This window comes from Amphibalanus amphitrite, unplaced genomic scaffold, assembly GCF_019059575.1.
Source record: "Amphibalanus amphitrite isolate SeventyFive unplaced genomic scaffold, NRLGWU_Aamphi_draft 000701F_arrow, whole genome shotgun sequence".
Classification (NCBI taxonomy): Eukaryota; Metazoa; Arthropoda; class Thecostraca; order Balanomorpha; family Balanidae; genus Amphibalanus; species Amphibalanus amphitrite.
The window spans coordinates 206,000-224,743 of record NW_024882195.1 but is presented as its reverse complement, the minus strand read 5'-3'; the positions used below and the strand labels follow the sequence as shown (position 1 = coordinate 224,743).

General features: G+C 49.0%; 1 protein-coding gene across 1 annotated transcript in view; it reads left to right on the top strand.

Annotated features, from left to right (window-relative positions):
* The window catches only part of LOC122364830 (EF-hand calcium-binding domain-containing protein 4B-like), a 33,168-nt gene extending 14,827 nt beyond the window's left edge, over nt 1–18,341 (top strand). The window contains exons 10-18 of the mRNA XM_043335589.1: nt 218–329; nt 1,175–1,270; nt 8,482–8,557; nt 8,850–9,082; nt 9,561–9,696; nt 10,096–10,202; nt 11,875–11,990; nt 15,890–16,014; nt 16,900–18,341. Coding sequence (XP_043191524.1) covers nt 218–329; nt 1,175–1,270; nt 8,482–8,557; nt 8,850–9,082; nt 9,561–9,696; nt 10,096–10,202; nt 11,875–11,990; nt 15,890–16,014; nt 16,900–17,178 — 1,280 coding nt within the window. The 3' untranslated portion in view covers nt 17,179–18,341. The remainder of the gene's footprint in view (nt 1–217; nt 330–1,174; nt 1,271–8,481; nt 8,558–8,849; nt 9,083–9,560; nt 9,697–10,095; nt 10,203–11,874; nt 11,991–15,889; nt 16,015–16,899) is intronic.
* Nucleotides 18,342–18,744: the final 403 nt, after the last annotated feature.

Sequence of the window (18,744 nt, the reverse complement as noted above, 5' to 3'; positions counted from 1 at the left end):
GTTTTCTTCTTTTTCTTCCTCGATCTTCAATTTTCTTCTGCCATTTGTTTTGCTTTTCTTAGCTTAGAATAATTTAACGCGCTTATTTGTACAGTTTGATGGTCTTTTCCTCCCCAGTCACAGAAACCCCTTTTTGTCGTTGGCCAGTTCGCCAGTCAGTTACCAACGCACTCCTGTGTCTCAGACCTGTGTCTCCTGACGCACTCCTGTGTCTCAGATTTGGTGAAGCAGTTGGACCTGCTGCGGACGATCAACACAAAACTGATGGACGAACGGGACTCGGGGATGGAGACCGGGAAAACCCAGAGCAGACAGGAGCGGGGAGACAGGTGGGTCAGTTAAATACACAGGACAGACGGTGTAAATACACAGGGAAAACACAGAGCAGGCCGGAACGAGGAGACAGGTGGGTCAGTTAAATACACAGGACAGACGGTGTAAATACACAGGGAAAACACAGGGCAGGCAGGAGCGGGGAGACAGGCGGGTCAGTTAAATACACAGGACAGACGGTGTAAGTATATAGGGAAAACACAGGGCAGGCAGGAGCGGGGAGACAGGTGGGTCAGTTAAATACACAGGACAGACGGTGTAAATACACAGGGAAAACACAGGGCAGGCAGGAGCGGGGAGACAGGTGGGTCAGTTAAATACACAGGACAGACGGTGTAAATACACAGGGAAAACACAGGGCAGACAGGAGCGGGGAGACAGGTGGGTCGGTTAAATACACAGGACAGACGGTGTAAATACACAGGGAAAACACAGAGCAGGCAGGGGCGGGGAGACAGGTGGGTCAGTTAAATACACAGGACAGACGGTGTAAATACACAGGGAAAACACAGAGCAGGCAGGGGCGGGGAGACAGGTGGGTCGGTGAAATATGATCTGTAAGCCGCACGAGTTTGGTATTTTGGAGCTTCACATTGTTGAGTGCGGCCTTGTACGGCCTTGGTTGAGTGTAATTTCCTGATAGAGCAAACGTATCGTACGCACCGTACGGCTTTGGTTCACTTTTCTAATTCACCATTCATATAAAATTGTTCATCAGAATGACGATTGCAAACTGAAATAAAACCTTAGCATATTAGAAAGTCGTTTAGAGGCAATATTGATAAGGTAGACATCTACCTTTTTTTGTTCACCGTTACATGGTGATCGTGTGCCGTTTCAGCCTGGCCAATATCAAAGATCTGATGGGTATCGACGTTCGTCATAATGACCAACAGCGAAACGGCCCCGCTAGATCGCCAGAGAGAAGTCCAGTTGGGTAAGTACCGCACTTGGCAAATAACTACAGATAGGGCGCCGCCAAAGAGCTTAGCCAGCGCTTCTAGTGCTGTCGTTAGCGGCAGTGCTATGAAGTGCTATGCTTTGCCAAATGCTTGGTTTAGCGATATCAGTCTTGAGTAGTACATTTTAGGGATAGGGTATGGACTTACGAATGGACTAACGACTTACGAAGATGTGCACTATTGATAGATGATATGATACTAGCAAACCATCACGTTTAGTTTAGTGGTCAGTAAATAATAAAACCAGAGTGAGCAATAGGCGATTTTTACCGGTGCACTGGCAGGAAAATTTGGAAAACAAAAACAAAACCAGCTCACCAATCCTAGTCTTACATCAATTCCCATAAAATACGTCGTTAAAAGTACATACTTTTGGTCTCAAGATAAGGGTCCAGGCGACCTGTAGGTTTGATGCGGTGAATACCCCCACCTTCGCCACACTCGCTCGGTGCTACGGAGCTCCGATCTCGCGACCGGTCACCTGTACTTGTAGACTGTGCCGCATGACATAGCAGTTGAGCGGGCCAGCGGAGCTTAGGCGGAAACTAGCGCCGCGTTTGACAGAGAAGGGCGCTTACCATTCCGCCGGGAGGGCTGCTCGCCATTTTAACTCCAGGTAGCGTCTCGCTGACAATGAAAGACGCTACTGGACGACACTACATGGCTCGGCAAAAATTATGTCCACTACCTATGACAACACTTTCCGGTTCCTAATCGTGTCTACATCTGAGAAGTGACGATTCAGGCTGCACTCCTGCATTGCACGGTCCTTGGCCGCAGAACATGAGGTGACGAACGGACCTCGGGTCACGGCTCACCGAGCTACGGCCATTTTCACAGATTGTCCACCTGAAAGGCTGCGTCGCTACATGAAGATCTGACATTTCTATCAAGGGAGCTGAACCAGACAGTCGGCATGCTCCAGGCCGAAATGACGTCATTGCTGATTGGTTGGGACATCTGCCTGTTGTTTTTGTTTGCAAGTCTTAATTATAGACGAACTGTCTGCACAGCCCGGTGTTGGTGGGATAAGCATACGGCTGCTGGCAGTGTTGCTGATCGTTCCAGTTTGCAGAGTGCGCCTACCATTTCAAACGTTACAGAAATCGCATTGAAAAAGGCGGCCGGGAAGAGGGGCCAGTAGTTGGCGACAAAATTGGCCAAGCGGCTCGCGCTGAAGCGCTATCACATCTCCAAACAGGACCGTGAGACGCTATTGGGAGAGCTCTCCGAGGCTCATTACCTACCTTCGGTCGGCCCAATGCTATGCCAACGCATGGTCAATGACATGTTGACATGCATTTTCAATCAGGACGGCGCGCCAGCTCATCTCTCTGGCAAGGCCTAGCGGTGGTGCGAATTGAACGTGCCAGACTTCTGAAGGAAAGACATGCTAGCCGGCTGCCATCCGGACCTCATCCTGATCGACGAACTTCGGGCTATCGTCCAGCAGGACCTGGACAAACAAAAGCCGGCTGCCAGCCTCGGCGCCTTGTCGTTACAGCTCAAACGGGCATGATAAAAAATCCAGCCGTATTTCCTGCACAACCTAGTTACCAGCATGCAAATTTGCGTTCGTATGTTAATCAATGTTCGTGGGGAATAAACTGAACGCAAGAGAATCGCTGTCGGCTGTCCACTATGTAGCAACTTAGAGAGAACATTTTTTTAGAGGATAAAACTTATGCCGGACCATGTAGCTCACGCATCATTCATTGCAGTTTCAACTTAGGCTGCAATACGTGGCAATTTGTTTATGACGTAGCAATTAATGTTGTCATGATCGGCATACCGCCGCCAACGTCACTATTTATATCATTATCTTAACCCTCGCCGGCCGAGGGGGGGGGCGGGTGCCGCCCCCCCCCCCTAGGGTTTTTTCGCGATAGCTCCGAACACGCTGGCGATAGAGAGCTGAAACTTGGTATACCTGACCTTTGATCCAAGCCAGATCTTTTGACACCAACCGCATTTTTTGGGTCAGGTCAGGTCACTGACCTATGACGTCATAAGTGAACCTCTGCACGGTCTTCAGATGTCGCAACTTCGCAACGCCCTCACTGCCAGAGGAGATGTCACAGGGAAATGAAACTTGCAGGATCTAGTATCCATTATGAGTCCCACAACTTGTATATCTCGGATTTTTTCCTAAAGGTCATATGAGGTCAGGTCATTTTCGTGACCTCACCATTATAAGTCAATTGGGAAAAATGAAAACTGCTATTCTGGCGCCGGGAACGATCTCCAACTATCTCAAGCACACAGAATCGTGATTTGATGCACTCCTTGCAAGGTTAGATGCGTCACTTTTGCAATGTTGACCTTGCGTGACGTCATTTATGACGTCATCAAGGTCATATTAGTTTTTCGTCAATAACTCTTGATCAAATTGAGCTAGCGAGTCGGGAAAGCCACCAATGGACTCAGGAAGACCTGCCGAATCGAATGATATGCGACATGACCTCTTTCGACCAACTTCGTGACCTGGGGGTGCTGACCTGACCTTGACCTGAGGTCAACACCCCAAGTTGACCTGACCCGGACAAAAAGTATATCATTCGACGCGCCTGAGCGAGACGAACACGATGCTGCCAAAATCGGCGCTCTGCGGCCGTTTTTTGCGAAGTTATTCACCAAAAAACTGAACCGTACCTTGGGGCACTTGACCTGACCTCAGAGGTCACCGGTTGACCTAGGACCTTAAAATCGGGTACCAATCTCTGCGTCTCGTAACGGCGCACACGCTCGTTTTTTTCCGCGACGCGCTAGCTCCACCAGGGGCGAAACGGCGAGGGGGGTCGTACCCGCCCCCCCCCCTCGGCCGGCGCGTATGTAGAAAACCAATAGGTCCGGCGAGGGTTAACGGTTGCATATTTCAACCTTCATAACTTTTAATTTCCTATTGTTTCATATAATCTCATTTATTGTGCTGAACAACTGTTGAACAGTTCATTTCAATAACTGCATTGTTAAACCTTCGGTAGGGTTGACCATTAACCCTCGCCCGCACATGGGGGGGGGGGGGTGGTTGCCACCCCCCCAGGCAGTCTTTCTGCTCTGCACTCAACATTTTTAGAGCTAGAAGGCTGATTTTTCGTATAGTTGCTCCTCTCTCCTTTCTTGATGTCCACTGAAAATTTCAAGTTTCTGTGACTTTTGGTTTCGGAGATATGACCTTGTTTTTCAGGTCATGTCATGACCCAAATGGCCAATTCTCAACATCTTGCGTTTGCCATGGGCCTTGTGAGCTTTTGACACCCTGATTTCGGCCTTTTTTGCCAGTTTTACCTCCCACCTATCATGGAACATGTTGTTCGACGATGCACAGGGGTCAAGGTCAGGGTCAAGGTCAACCTAGGTCATCTGAGATAATTGCGTTTTAGGCAAGCTGAATTTACTTTTTGTGAAGTTTTTTGACTGCATTTTTGGTAAAAGCTTCTCAGATCATGATTTCATGTGATATGGACCCAAAAACAATCGGTGCACACATCAGTATACACACAGACACACACAGACATACAAACACATATAATTGACCTTGACCTAACTGGACCTGAAATGACCTCAGCAGCAAAATTCTGGTCGGATAGTGTGACAAAGAGGTTCTAGCTGGCTTGGCACCAGAAAACAGCATCGTCATCGGTATTTGATAAGCAGCGCACTTGATATCCAACGGTGACCCAAAACAGCAACATTTTTTAGTTTGACCTGACCTGGGAGGTCAATGACTGACCTGAGAAGGTAAAACTGGGTATCATTGGATTTGTCTCTTCCCAAAGAATCTTTTTGGTCTTTACTGCTAAGCTCTATCTCCAACAGGAACGAAATGGCGCGGGGGGGGGTGGCAACCCCCCCCCCATGTGCGTTCTAGGATGGGAAAATGGCATGTGCGGGCGAGGGTTAAGCAATATGTTAATATCGCCCCGTTCGTTATGTGTTCGCTTTATGCTTCTATCGAACGTGATATCATTCCAAGAAAGCACTAAAAGTGTAGAGTGTAGAGGCCATTCCCACTGATGGGACTCGAAGCGATGCAGCTAGGTAATGCATAAGACTGATTGGCGAATTTCAGCTTATAGACAAGACAAGGAAACGTTCTCAAAAATCAAATCCACACGGAACAAACATATTTCAAGAGTGCACGTGTCTCCTTGTCGTTGTATCCGTTATTCCTCGTCGGACCTATCGACTTTCTGAATACCGAGAGGGGTCTAGAGTGTGTGTGTATGGGGGGGGGGGGAGTGCTGGACCCTCGCCGCCGTTTCGCCCATACTTAAGCTAAAAGCCTTGCAAACAAAAACAACACCCAGCGATTCACAATCAAGTTAAAAGCGTTAGGTCAACATGTGACCTCTGAGGTCAGGTCACGTGCACAAGTGCAGGATGTTCATTAGCGAATGACAAAGTAAGCCCCCGCTGGAGCCCCTAATGATCGCCGGCTATCGTGCATACGAAGCCTTCGACGACTCACGGCAGCGTTCATTTCATGAAGGGTCTTGGGCTCTTGAGTTCGCTCCGCAACTTGAGTTGCTTGAGGTTAAACGGTGAAGTCCAAGCACGAAAAATCCAGACTGCAGAGTGACCAGGGGTGCTGGGATCTTGTTCAGTTGCTCGAAGATGAAGAGAGTCTAGCAATTCTTCAGTAATCTGTCCAGTATTCACGTTCGCAATGGATAGAAACCTGGGAAGGCATTTTTTAATATATGGACTAGTGCTGTCAATTACAGAAAGTCGTGATACCGATACCAAACCAAATACCAACAGGAACCGTGGGAAAATACCGAAACCGAACCGACTTGGGAATATCAGGGAAATGCCAACTTTTTACCGAAGTCACAGTCTCTTTTACATTAACGAGGATTCACAATACCAACAAAATACCAAATGTGTTAGCCTCGAAACGCCAAATAGCAAGTTGGTATCGGTTTGGTATCGGTATGCCAAAAAGTTGGTATTCGATTGACATCTCGTCATCATCATCGCCCGGCGCCACGCAGACGGCACCTAGCCTGCGTGGTGCCGTCTGCGTGGCGCCGGGCGACCATCAGGATTCAGGAGTAAACTTCGATTGTAAATACGACCACAAAAATAACCCGTTACCCGTTACTCCTACCCTACTGTGAATACGGCCACTGAAGACATCGAAGTGTCACAACTGATTTCTGTTTGTGCGATGTAAAATGTCTAAGATTTATCATTCCAACGGTGAGCTGTTTATGCAATACATTGTCTTACGCCTCTGGCGAGGGCTCACTTTATGTCATCTTTTATTGATTACCCTGTAATTTAGAGGATAGCGTGTGGATGTTTAAATGCGTTTATCCCGCACCATAGACAGTGTTTATAATTGCTTCACGTGCAAAGAGAGAAAATTATCAGATATTGTGTAACTTTGTTTATATTGTGTAATATTGTGTATTGGTTTGTAAAACGTCTAGGTGAGTAACAAACTGTTAAACGTCTAGTAGACATTTCGTCTAGTATGATATCTGTCGCATTTTTTATATAAAATGTATTCTTTATCATTAAGCGCTCGAAAGATATCGGCGGTACGGGATAAAATTATTAAACCGCTTGTTGGTAGAAAAATCATTTAAACGTCGAGCCGTTAGGCGAGACGTTTAAACGATTTGTTCTGCCTACTCCCGGTTTAATATATACCTAATCACCCTGTATTTCAGTTGGAACGGTAGTTAATGACAAAAAAACACCGATATCTATGTAACATCGTTTATGACGTTGCACATGGTTCAAAACGCAATAGTTGAGCATCGTACTTGCAAGGAGTGAAGCGATACGAGCACGACTCACTGTGCAAACGATAGTCTTAAATCATTTTTGTCAGCAAAATAAATTTTAATATTTCCCTTGTTGAATTACGATGGTGAGGTCACGTCATTGACCTAGCTTTACGTGACTGCTTTATAGAAAATTACGAGACATAAAAGTTGCAAGGTCTCGGAAGAATATGAAGTCCTGTGAATTTTATTTACCTGCAGAAGTTGACCTAGCATGGACGGAGTTGCCAAGCCTCAATATTTTAGGACCGAGTGAAGTCTTTTATGACGTCATAGGTCAGTGACTCGACAAGAATTGAAAATGTAATTGGTCGTTGGTGTCACCAGAGAATCGGCTTGAATCAAGCCAGGTTGAGGTGTGCTATTTTTCAGCTTTCTATGATTGCCTTGTTGAGAGTAATCGCAAGAAGTCTGCGGTAGGTAACACCCATCACCCTCAACCATGGAAGGTTATGCTTTTGCGGAGTGACCTTCTGGACACCACACTGGCGAGCGACCCCGCTGTCAGACTCGGGCCGAATGCACCCCCTCCCCTACCCCCACTCGAGCTGTGGCGAGGGTGAGGATATTCAGTATTCACCGCATCAAACCTACAGGCCGCCTGGACCCTTATCTTGAGACCAATAGTACATGTCCTTACTGAAAGTATAGCACTACCATCCGTCCGGTACCGTTCAGTGTCCCGGTGTGCTGAGCGGTGGCAGTTTCCGCGGGAGGGCAGTTTCCGCGGCGGTGGCAGTTTCCGCGGGAGGGCAATTTCCGCGGCGGTGGCAGTTTCCGCGGGAGGGCAGTTTCCGCGGCGGGCAGTTTCCGCGGCGGTGGCAGTTTCCGCGGCGGTGGCAGTTTCCGCGGCGGTGGCAGTTTCCGCGGCGATGGCAGTTTCCGCGGGAGGCTGTCACAGGCGGTATTCAGGGGTCGGACTGTGTTCTGTTCAGTTCAGTTCAGTTCTGCTCTGTTCTGTCCTGTTCTGTCCTGTTCTGTTCTGTTCTGTCCTGTTCTGTTCAGTTCTGTTCTGTTCTGTTCAGTTCTGTTCTGTTCTGTTCTGTTCAGTTCAGTTCAGTTCAGTTCAGTTCTGTTCAGTTCTGCTCTGTTCTGTTCTGTTCTGTTCTGTTATATGTTCTGTTCTGTTCTGTTCTGTTCAGTTCAGTTCTGTTCTGTTCTATTCTGCTCAGTTCAGTTCTGCTCTGTTCTGCTCTGTTCTGCTCTGTTCTATTCTGTTCTGTTCTGTTCTGTTCTGTTTTGTTCAGTTCTGTTCTGTTCTGTACTGTTCAGTTCAGTTCAGTTCAGTTCTGTTCAGTTCTGCTCTGTTCTGTTCTGTCCTGTCCTCTTCTGCTCTGTTCTGTTCTGTCCTGTCCTGTTCTGTTCAGTTATGTTCTGTCCTGTTCCAGGGGCGGTCTCCTAGTCCCAGACGGTGTAGACGGAATTCAGGAGTCGGATTGTGAGGTGGACGAGGTCTACTTTGAGGTGAGATCTGTCAGTCAAATAACTGATCGGCTAAATATTGACGCATTTGATGCCATTTTTGTCACCGAGTAGCCCGTTTCAATAACATCTTTGTTCCTTTCACGATCATAACTACATAATCGCCATCGGTAAATCGCCATCTACCGATGAAGATCATTACGGTAAATCGTCATAAATTCGTAGTATCGAACTCTACTATAACCGTACCAGTATTTCACTCAATGCACCCCCTCTCTCTCTCTCCCTCTCTCTCTCTCTCTCTCCCCCTCTCTCTCCCTCTCCCCGGTTACAGAATAACCCGGACGTGGTCCAGCGTGTGCCGGTCATCCCGCTCTCGCCGGCCTACAAGGGCCCTCTGCCGCTGCGCGGAGACCCGGCCTCCCTGCTGGACGAACTGCTGGAGGAGCAGGACATGCTGCTGCTGGAGGAGCAGGACATGCTGCAGCCGCTGCCGTCAGCGGCAGCCGCCCCCGGGGCAGGGTCGGAGACGGACGACACGCACACACTGCAGCGACACCGGCGCAGGTGGGGGACCGGGGACCGGGGGGGGGGGGGTCCGGACTGGACCGGGGGACCGGACTGTACCGCAGCGAGGGACCGGTGGGCACTCAGAGGGACCTTGATGGGACCCATTTTGGGGCTCCTTATAGTACTGGAAACGTACGTAGATTCTTGCACCACGGTAACCTTTATTTCGTGTGCGACAGAAACCGTAGTCCCCCGTTAATGTTTGCTTCGTTTTTGTACAAATCGCAGTCCCAAGTTGATGGCTGTTTCGTTTTCAACAAGAACCGTAGCCACCCCGGCCCAGTGACGTTGATTTCGTTTGCGGCAGGGACCGTAGTCACAACACTGACGTTTATTTCGTTTTCGCCAGGAACCGTAGCCCCCAAGGTGACGTTTATTTCGTTTTCGACAGGAACCGTAGCCACCACGGTGACGTTTATTTCTTTTTCGACAGGAATCGTAACAACCGCGGTGACGTTTATTTCTTTTTCGACAGGAACCGTAGCCACCACGGTGATCGGCATCACTCGTCGACGCTGCTCATCTACCACCAGGGCCAGATGGCGCGCGAGGCGGCTGACCACCCCTCTCCGGAGACACCCGGCAACTCGCTGACACGGACACACAGAGAGGTTAGGCACCGGAGTCAGAACGAACCTACACAGGAGTATTTGGTGACACTTTGCTCGGTATGCTTACCTACCTATCAAGCTTTGATAATTTACCGAAATGACATGTGTTTTTTATAATTAAGCGTAGAAGTTTTCCACTTCATGGTGTATTCGCCTGAATGGGCGTAGCACTTATTACTCAAACAGAATTTGTAGCGTCGATAAAAAGACATACCTATGCACACAGACAGACACACAGAAAACAGACATTCGTCCGAACAATCACCGACTTCACCTGAAACGGTTTATGGATGGTCGGTCCTGTACGAGTACCTACAGATCGACGCGAAGGAGCGATGAATCACGACGCTGATCCCATTTGTCCTGCATTGTTTGGTACGGTGTCTGACATTGTTTCAGAACTCCCCGACGCCCTCTGCGGCCTCCACTGTAATCCAGCCGCAGAGAGTGTACAAAGTCGTCATCATCGGAGACGCCGGCGTCGGCAAGTCCAGCTTCGTGCAACGGTGGGAAATGCTTACCAGTACTAACTAACTCTTGATCATCTAAAAATGAGTAAAAAAGAGTTACTAACCCAGCATAATAGTTTTATTAGCAACATATTTCGAAACCACAAAAGTGTCTAAACTCTAAACTGCATATGCCTACCAAAAACCCGAGATGCTCAAATATTTGAAGTCGATATGTAGCTGTGTCAAAGAAAGTGTTACAGAGACGACCAAGGCGATACATACCAGGTGGCGTCACGAGAGAATGCTGACGTCATGGTGTGAACTTTTCGGGAGTAAAAAGAAGCATTTAAAGGTAGTGTGCCAGCTTTCCTGAACCGTATGGAGTTAATGGCCCAGATAAGGAGAACCGGATTTTTAGAACTTATCCATACCTTCAAAACTCATGGAAACGTCTTAAATTCTTCAAATTTTGAGTACCCCAGTGCGAAATTCGCCCCGACGGGTTGTCGGTCGTACCCCAACCACATTTCACACCACTATGAACAATAAATGCACACACTGAAATCGCTATTACCGATATGCTCATCCAATCAAGTTTCGATAAACCCGTTCATCATCATCTCCTGCGGTTTCGAACACGCCTGTTAGGTGGTGCGGTAGACCGCGCCCAAAGCCAGGGCCCCGGTAACGTGAGGTAGCCGAGTCGGGGCAGCGTGCGCTGACCCAAGCCGGGGCCGCGCGTCCTCCCGGTGTCATGTGATAGCCCGGGGCTGCCCGCGGGGATGCGGTAGACCGCGCCCAAAGCTGCGGCCCCGGCTTGGGTCAGCGCACGCTGCCCCGACTCGGCTACCTCACGTTACCGGGGCCCTGGCTTTGGGCGCGGCTTCTGCTCATACTTTGTGGTGCGGTGGTGGTGCGTCGGGCCGCGCGCTCTGACTTCGGCCAAGAAAAATGCGTCAGCTGATCATTGTCATTTCTGCCACTTGCGTGTGGTGAAATGGGGTCATAACTTAAGAGACGGCTTTTTCATATCAATTATTTTACATAAAATCATATTTCAAACCATAAATAATGTTCGACAGCCAAATAAAAGAAACAATACCAATACAGGCTTACAGTTTAAGGCTCGACATTGTGTTGTCTACGATTAGACAGCTGATAACTCATTCCCGTACGTCGTAACTCTATAATGACCTTTGCTTATCGTCACATGTGCGCCGCATTCGCGATTGTTGCCGACGCCTGTTTGCAGGTCAGCCCACTACAGTTGTTATACATATCGAAAAAACCGATAAACTTTTAGGCGAAAAAGGCACTATTCCAGGCCCATTTTTTATTTTCTTTGCGATATTAGGTAAAAACAGAAGCTTCTTATCCTAGGAAAAATAAAATGGGAAATCTTTCAAAGGTGGCATACTACCTTTAATAAATGATTTTAGACACTTAAATCATTTTTTTTTCTCGTTAAAATGATTTCGAATCTTATGAGCTTTCCCAAAATGATACCTAAAGTTATTTTAAAGATTTGTTCAGAAAAGGGCATATATTTACACGATGACGTCACGTAAAACAAACACCATACAGGTATGCTAATGACTACGGCCTGGAGACGACTAGTATTTTTTAAACCGCTGAGCAAATGCTGGTGCTGGGTGGCCCCACAGTCCACACTGTAAGTGATACTGCTTTCCGACTCAGCATCCAATGTGTGGCGTTTTGCCGACAGGTCGTGTACGGGCGAGGTGCGCCCCAGTTACGCAGCCACCATCGGAGTCGACTTTCAGGTGCAAACGGTGGTGATAGAGGACCAGACCGTCTGTATTCAGCTCTGGGACACCGCAGGTAAGGGGAATGACGTCACTGGAGCAGACCATATGCATTCAGCTCTGGGATACGGTAGAGGTAAAAGGATTTAATGTTGATTGTTGATTATGTCACGTGAACAAACTGAATTCGGCTCTGGAATAGGTACACGACAGGTAACGAGCGTATCACCAGTATAACGCCTTTTGGGGCGACTAACGGAGCGAGCGAGAGGGTGGGCCTTGCACGTGCGAAATTGCGAGAGGGTGCCTCCAACTGACTTGTGCACGGCACCCTACTAACCGGACTCTAGCGATGTGCCAAATTTGGGCACAATCGGCCCAGCTGTTCTCGAGATCTGGAAGCGGCACCCTCCACGTGGGCACGTGAAAAATTGGTCCCAACTGACTTGTGCACGGCACTCTACTAACCGGTCCCTAACTGTGTACCAAATTTGAACGCAATCGGTCGAGCCGTTCTCGAGATCTGGAAACGACCCCTGCACGTGCGCACGTGCAGCAGCACCCCAACTTTGGCACATGAATATGCAGTGCCTAGTGGGTGCCTACCTACATGCCAACTTTCAGCGCAATCGGCCAAGTAGTTACCAAGATATTGCAACAATTACAAAACTGACACCTCTTCGTTTTGCACGCGGCACGTGCATAAGGGGCTATCCACATGCATCAGGAATAGTCCAATACTTGGTAGAAGGAATGAAGCTACCCTACAAAAATTACCGCATGTAAATCGGTGAAGTGGTTGCTGAGATAGGTATAAGCCTCGCAAAAGCGTCCGCACGGCCGGCCGGCCGCTCATACTCAGAAATTTCCGTTAAAGGAAAAGGGCCACCTTCGTGAAATATGAAAATATCGTTGTTTTTCATTTTGACATTTATTATTTTTCATTTCCTTTTTAACCCGCGCCCGGCTGGGGGTCCTGGATTTCCACGCCCTGCTGGGGGGGGGGGTGTTTGAACCCCCCCCCCTTCTAACTCGGCTCCTGGGCCACGTAGCGATACGCAGAAGGCGGCGTTCGAAAGAGCGTCAAAAATAATGAGGAAATCACTTTGGTCAATTTTTTGGTCAGGTCAAAGGTCAGGTCACCAGAGGTCATTAAAGGCAAAATTTCGCCGATTTCCAGGTCGAATGTCGAAAATTTTCAAGAAGCCAACGCATAACTCGGGAACCAATAGAGCTATAGCGCTGCGGAAAAGCGCATTGGATAGCCCTATTAACGCCCTTTCTGAGTAATTCTCTCAGATTTGACCTAGCGTCAACGGTTTTGCCTGCAGGGGGCAAAAACTGCAAAAATAGCCGATTTTTTTCGGAAAGTTTTTCTGCAATAACTTTTGACCCAAGCCTTGTACGAGTTTACTTTTACCGGCATCGTTTTCCTCTCGTCAAGACGCATCGAATAAACTATAACTTGACCTTTAAAGGTCAACTTGAAAATTTGACCTCAGGTCAAGGTCATGACCTGACCGGAAAGGGTCATGTTGCATATCAGTCGATCGGTATCGTCGAGCTGAACACATCTAAGGCGTTTTCATCGCTCTAGTATGCCTCTATCAAAAGTTATTTGCGAAAAACTGTTCGATACCATTCGTGACCTAAGATGACCTCAGGGCATGAACAGGGGTCACGGACACCAATTTCATGTTCAGTGTGTCTAAACCACTTGTAATTCAGTGTTTGGGAGTGTTTATAATGTCTTTCGTCCAAAAGAGGCGCATTTCAATTTTCTCCCATTGACTTATAATGGGGAGGTCGCAAAATTGACCTGACCTTAGGTCATCGATATCAAAATTCTGAGATACACATTTTGTACATGCTATTGCTCTTAGCAATCGCTGAAACTTTCAAAGCGATCGGTCACTCGGTGTAGCTATGACAGACATTGAAACTTTTTATGAGGTGAGGTCACTTCAAGTGACCTGGTGACCTGACCTTGAATGACCTTGGTCTGAAATTTTCACAACATGTGTAGAATTGATGTATGATAAGGTGCACCAAAAACGGCGGCGCTCCGCGCCGCCGTTTTTGAGATATTCGCAAAAAACCACAAGGGGGGGGGGTGTTCAAACACCCCTCCCCAGCAGGGCGCGGGTTAAAACAGGTGCCAGAAGTGCACAATTCGCGAAAAAGTATTTAAAAATATTTAACATATTGGTACTATGTTGATACTCTCTACGGCACCTTCTTATGATGGCATAGCGATGACGTCACACTCAAGCCAATCAGCGTTCAGAAGACAGACTCGTCGGATTATGTCAGATAAGCTGATTGGTTTAAGCTGAGCTGGTTGGAGCTGATTGGTAAAAAACCAAAGCCTCGCCGCGGGTGGCTGTATTGTCGGATAAGAACGCATTCCTGGGATAAGGACGCATTCCTGGCGTATTTTCTTTTAAAATTGCCGATAACTACCAATGGAGGCCGAAATCGGCCGTAAGGAGGTAGACAGATAGGTTTTCGGACACGGGCTACAAGATGGCTATCTCAGTTTCAATCCCCATGTTAAAGGTGGCCCTTTTCCTTTAAAGGGACTATCGCACATTCTAAAATGTTGTTAAAACCAGTTAAATTGTGCCCGACTTTATAGACTGGATGACCAGGAACACGGTTCTGGCATTAATTTTTCATTAAACATCTTAGGCTTCCCATATTCCAAAAACAAACTTTCAAATATGTTACGTCACAGCACAAAATTACCTCCTTCCCCAGGCCACATTACTGTCATAAAGCTGATTCTTTTTACTCTGTAAGCATCACAACAAAGTTCAGACCAAGTTTTAAGTGATTTTTCAACAAACAAACCCATTTAAATCAGAATGACTAAACGAGGTGACGTCACACTAACGGTCGCTCCATGCTGAAGATAGGGCCTTGTACAAGGCCCATTTTCAAATGAAGGGAACGAATTTCTTCAACACCAAGAGGCCGCGGGGGTTGCAACCTAGATAGATAGTGGTTTCTGAACCTCGCCGCAAACTTGGCTATCTCAACTCAAACCCCATGTTAAAGGTGGGATAGTCCCTTTAATCTAAGGAAAGACTCCGCTGGCTTCGCTCGCTCCGTAACTACCTTCTTTGTCACCCTATAGCTAGACGTGCAGCTGTGAGACTCTGCGATGCTTGACATCCGTCGCACGCATTTTGTGTTTTGCCTAGTGGAAAAGTGGAGGATTTTGTCGTCAAATGAATGCCATTGTATGGTCAGGGGAGATCGGCTTCTGGTCTGAAATACCTGTCTGTAAAGCAGATCGACTACGTCTAGTGTCACTATGTATTATCGACGTCTGAAGCAGTTATCACTATCTCCTCTCTCTCTCTCTCTCTCTCTCTCTCTCTCTCTCTCTCTCTCTCTCTCTCTCTCTCTCTCTCTCTCTCTCTCTCTCTCTCTCTCTCCTCCCCTCCCCGCAGGCCAGGCCAGGAGCGGTTCCGCAGTATCACCAAGCAGTACTGTCTGCTCCCTCCTCCGCAGGCCAGGAGCGGTTCCGCAGTATCACCAAGCAGTACTGTCCAGTGTCCCCTCCCCCTCCGCAGGCCAGGAGCGGTTCCGCAGTATCACCAAGCAGTACTGTCCCCTCCCCTCCCCGCAGGCCAGGAGCGGTTCCGCAGCATCACCAAGCAGTACTGTCCCCCCTCCCCTCCTCGCAGGCCAGGAGCGGTTCCGCAGTATCACCAAGCAGTACTGTCCCCTCCCCTCCCCGCAGGCCAGGAGCGGTTCCGCAGTATCACCAAGCAGTACTGTCCCCTCCCCTCCCCGCAGGCCAGGAGCGGTTCCGCAGTATCACCAAGCAGTACTGTCCCCTCCCCTCCCCGCAGGCCAGGAGCGGTTCCGCAGTATCACCAAGCAGTACTCTCCCCTCCCCTCCCCGCAGGCCAGGAGTGGTTCCGCAGTATCACCAAGCAGTACTGTCCCCTCCCCTCCCCGCAGGCCAGGAGCGGTTCCGCAGTATCACCAAGCAGTACTTCCGCAAGGCGGACGGTGTGTTTGTCATGTTCGACGTCACCTCGGAGACGTCGTTCCGCAACTGCCGCCAGTGGATCCAGGACGTCAAGGTCGGTTGTCAGAGTTTGGATTGGATCCACTGTCCGACAGTGGATCCGGCAGTGGATCCAGGACGTCAAGGTCGGTCGTCAGAGTTTGGATTGGATCCACTGTCCGACAGTGGATCCGGCAGTGGATCCAGGATGTCAAGGTTGGTTGTGAGAGTTTGGATTGGATCCACTGTCCGGCAGTGGATCCGGCAGTGGATCCAGGACGTCAAGGTCGGTCGTCAGAGTTTGTAACGGAATGGAGAGGGTTGTTCATTTTTAGAGCAGGACAGTGAAGGTTTTGATGAAAAATTATGACTTAGGTACTAGAGAATTAGGGAAAAAATCGGCAGGAGCAAGATAGTCCTTTGTGTGTGGGTTAGTGTGGGAGAGGTATATGGTTTTTGGGAAGTGGGAGAGGATTATGTAGACCAGAAGAAATTCGTGTTTTATTGCCAGCCTGAGCATAAACGATATAGCCCAGAATGTCTTAATCAGCAGCCATATCAGAGCACGATAGGCCCCGGTGAGCTGTCAATTGAGGCCCTTGATATTAGCTAGTGCTTGATTATGGGTTTTGCAATTTGACACCACAAGCTGTTTATCCGTGGCATTATGCGATCAGGTCTGACGGCAGCATTCGGCAGATAATTTTATCACCAAAAGCTCTGGTGACACCAGAGCTTAGGAAGCATGCGGTAGCACCTGTGTGTACGACCGTGTCGAGTTTTGTCGATATGTCAGGGACTTGATGGCCTTAGGCATATCAGAGAGAAATTGCTGTAGATTGTAACATCGCCATCTCCCTCCTTCCCCCCTCTCTCTCCCTCTCTCTCTCTCCCTCTCTCTCTCTCTCTCTCTCTCTCTCTCTCTCTCTCTCTCTCTCTCCCTCTCCCTCCCTCTCCGCAGGAGCTGTCGGCCGAGGAGACGGCCCTGATCCTGCTCGGGAACAAGACGGACCTCTGCCCGGACCCGCAGCTGCGCGTCGTCAAACCGGACACGGCCGCCATGTTGGCCAGCGACTGCGGCGCCCTCTATAACGAGTGCAGCGCCCTCCAGGACGTGGGTGTTGGCAGCGTGATGGAGCTGATGGCCGAGCTGCTGCTACAGAAGGAGGACGGCGCTCTGGAGAGGGCGCTGACCCTGCTGCCCGACCAGGCGCCGCGGAAAGGATGCTGCAAGAAGTAGCGACTGAAGGTGCTATAAACACTGCCGAGGACTAACTGTGGGCTGGTGTTTGTACGGTACGGTGACGAATGCAGTTACGTTATTCGTCAGTCGCAAACAATATATCAGTTCTCGTACAGCGCACAGGCGCTCAGTGCATGAAGCGGTTCTGCAGGGAGGTCCTGGACATGCTGGGTGAGAGATGCTTGTTGATCGAGTGTTCTCGCTAGGTTTTGAATAATCGGGCAGTTGTCGAGTTTGCACCGCTATTCCGAAGGTAGTGCATGTGTAGGTATATGTTTCGCTTATGTATTTGAGATGGGGATAGGTACCACAAACTGCATTGGCCACTCTGAGAGGACAAACCAGACCTGGCTCTTGAACTGCTGTCTCATTGTAATGGTGGGAATGCTAAAATATGTGAATGCACTGTGAAGTGAAGAACTCTTGTACCATTGGGTTTTGCGAGTGTGTAGATTTAACGATGACTTTTCGGTTGTGTCAGCGCAGAGTACCGGAGTGGGTGTCGGAGTGTCGGTCCGCCGAGAAGCGTCCACAACAGTGTATGTCAGGAGACCAGGCTGGGGAGGAAGCGTCCACGATAGCACCCAGAGTCCTATTCCCAGACTTTGGGGAAGCGTCCCGCGGCGGTGTCTGTCTGTCTGCCGAGGGAAGTGATGTGATGTCTGCCGAGGGAGGTGATATGATGTGATGTCTGCCGAGGGAGGTGATGTGATGTCTGCCGAGGGAGGTGATATGATGTGATGTCTGCCGAGGGAGGTGATGTGATGTCTGCGGAGAGGAGGATGTGATGTGATGTCTGCGGAGGGAGGTGATGTGATGACCGCCGAGGGAGGTGATGTGATGTGATGTCTGTGGAGGAGGATGATGTGATGTGATGTCCGCTGAGGTGATGTGATGTGATGACCGCCGAGGGAGGTGATGTGATGTCTGCGGAGTTAGGTCGGGAGTCCTGTCTCCGGGGAAGTGCGTGCAACTCCAACAGTGTCGGCCACGTGGCTGCTGAGCCACGGCTCCGCCCAGCCCGGGCTTAGAACTCCTATCGCCCCCCCCCCCGGCCTCTTATTCAAACATGTTGCAGATGTCTCTGACTTATCAAACAGGAAACATGTGCTGAAACGTGTTAGCGACGGTTGGCATTTGAAACGGCGAATAAAAGGAAAAATTGCTTTGAATGCTTTTGCTTACTACTGAACTGAGTCTACATAATTACGAAAAAGATATGACGCTGCATTGGATAATTATGTGTGTATTTACTGCTATCACTAATTCACTACATGAGTTGAAGAATACGAGTTGCCTGTCCCGTAGCTCAGTTGGCGGAGCGCTGGAATCCCGGTAGTGAGAGCCCCGTTTGAGTCGCTACGGAGCTCAGCGGTGGAGACTTAGGGGCTTTGCTATATAAAAGTGTTTCAGTGGCTGCTTATACATATGTCGTCTGAGAGACAAAATGCTCTACGTAAGTCGCAAGGACGGTAATGCTGTAGGGAAACCGTACCTATATGTGTTTTACTCCGCGAAAATTTGACGTTGCCACTCGCCAGGTGCTGGAAAAGCACCCCCCTG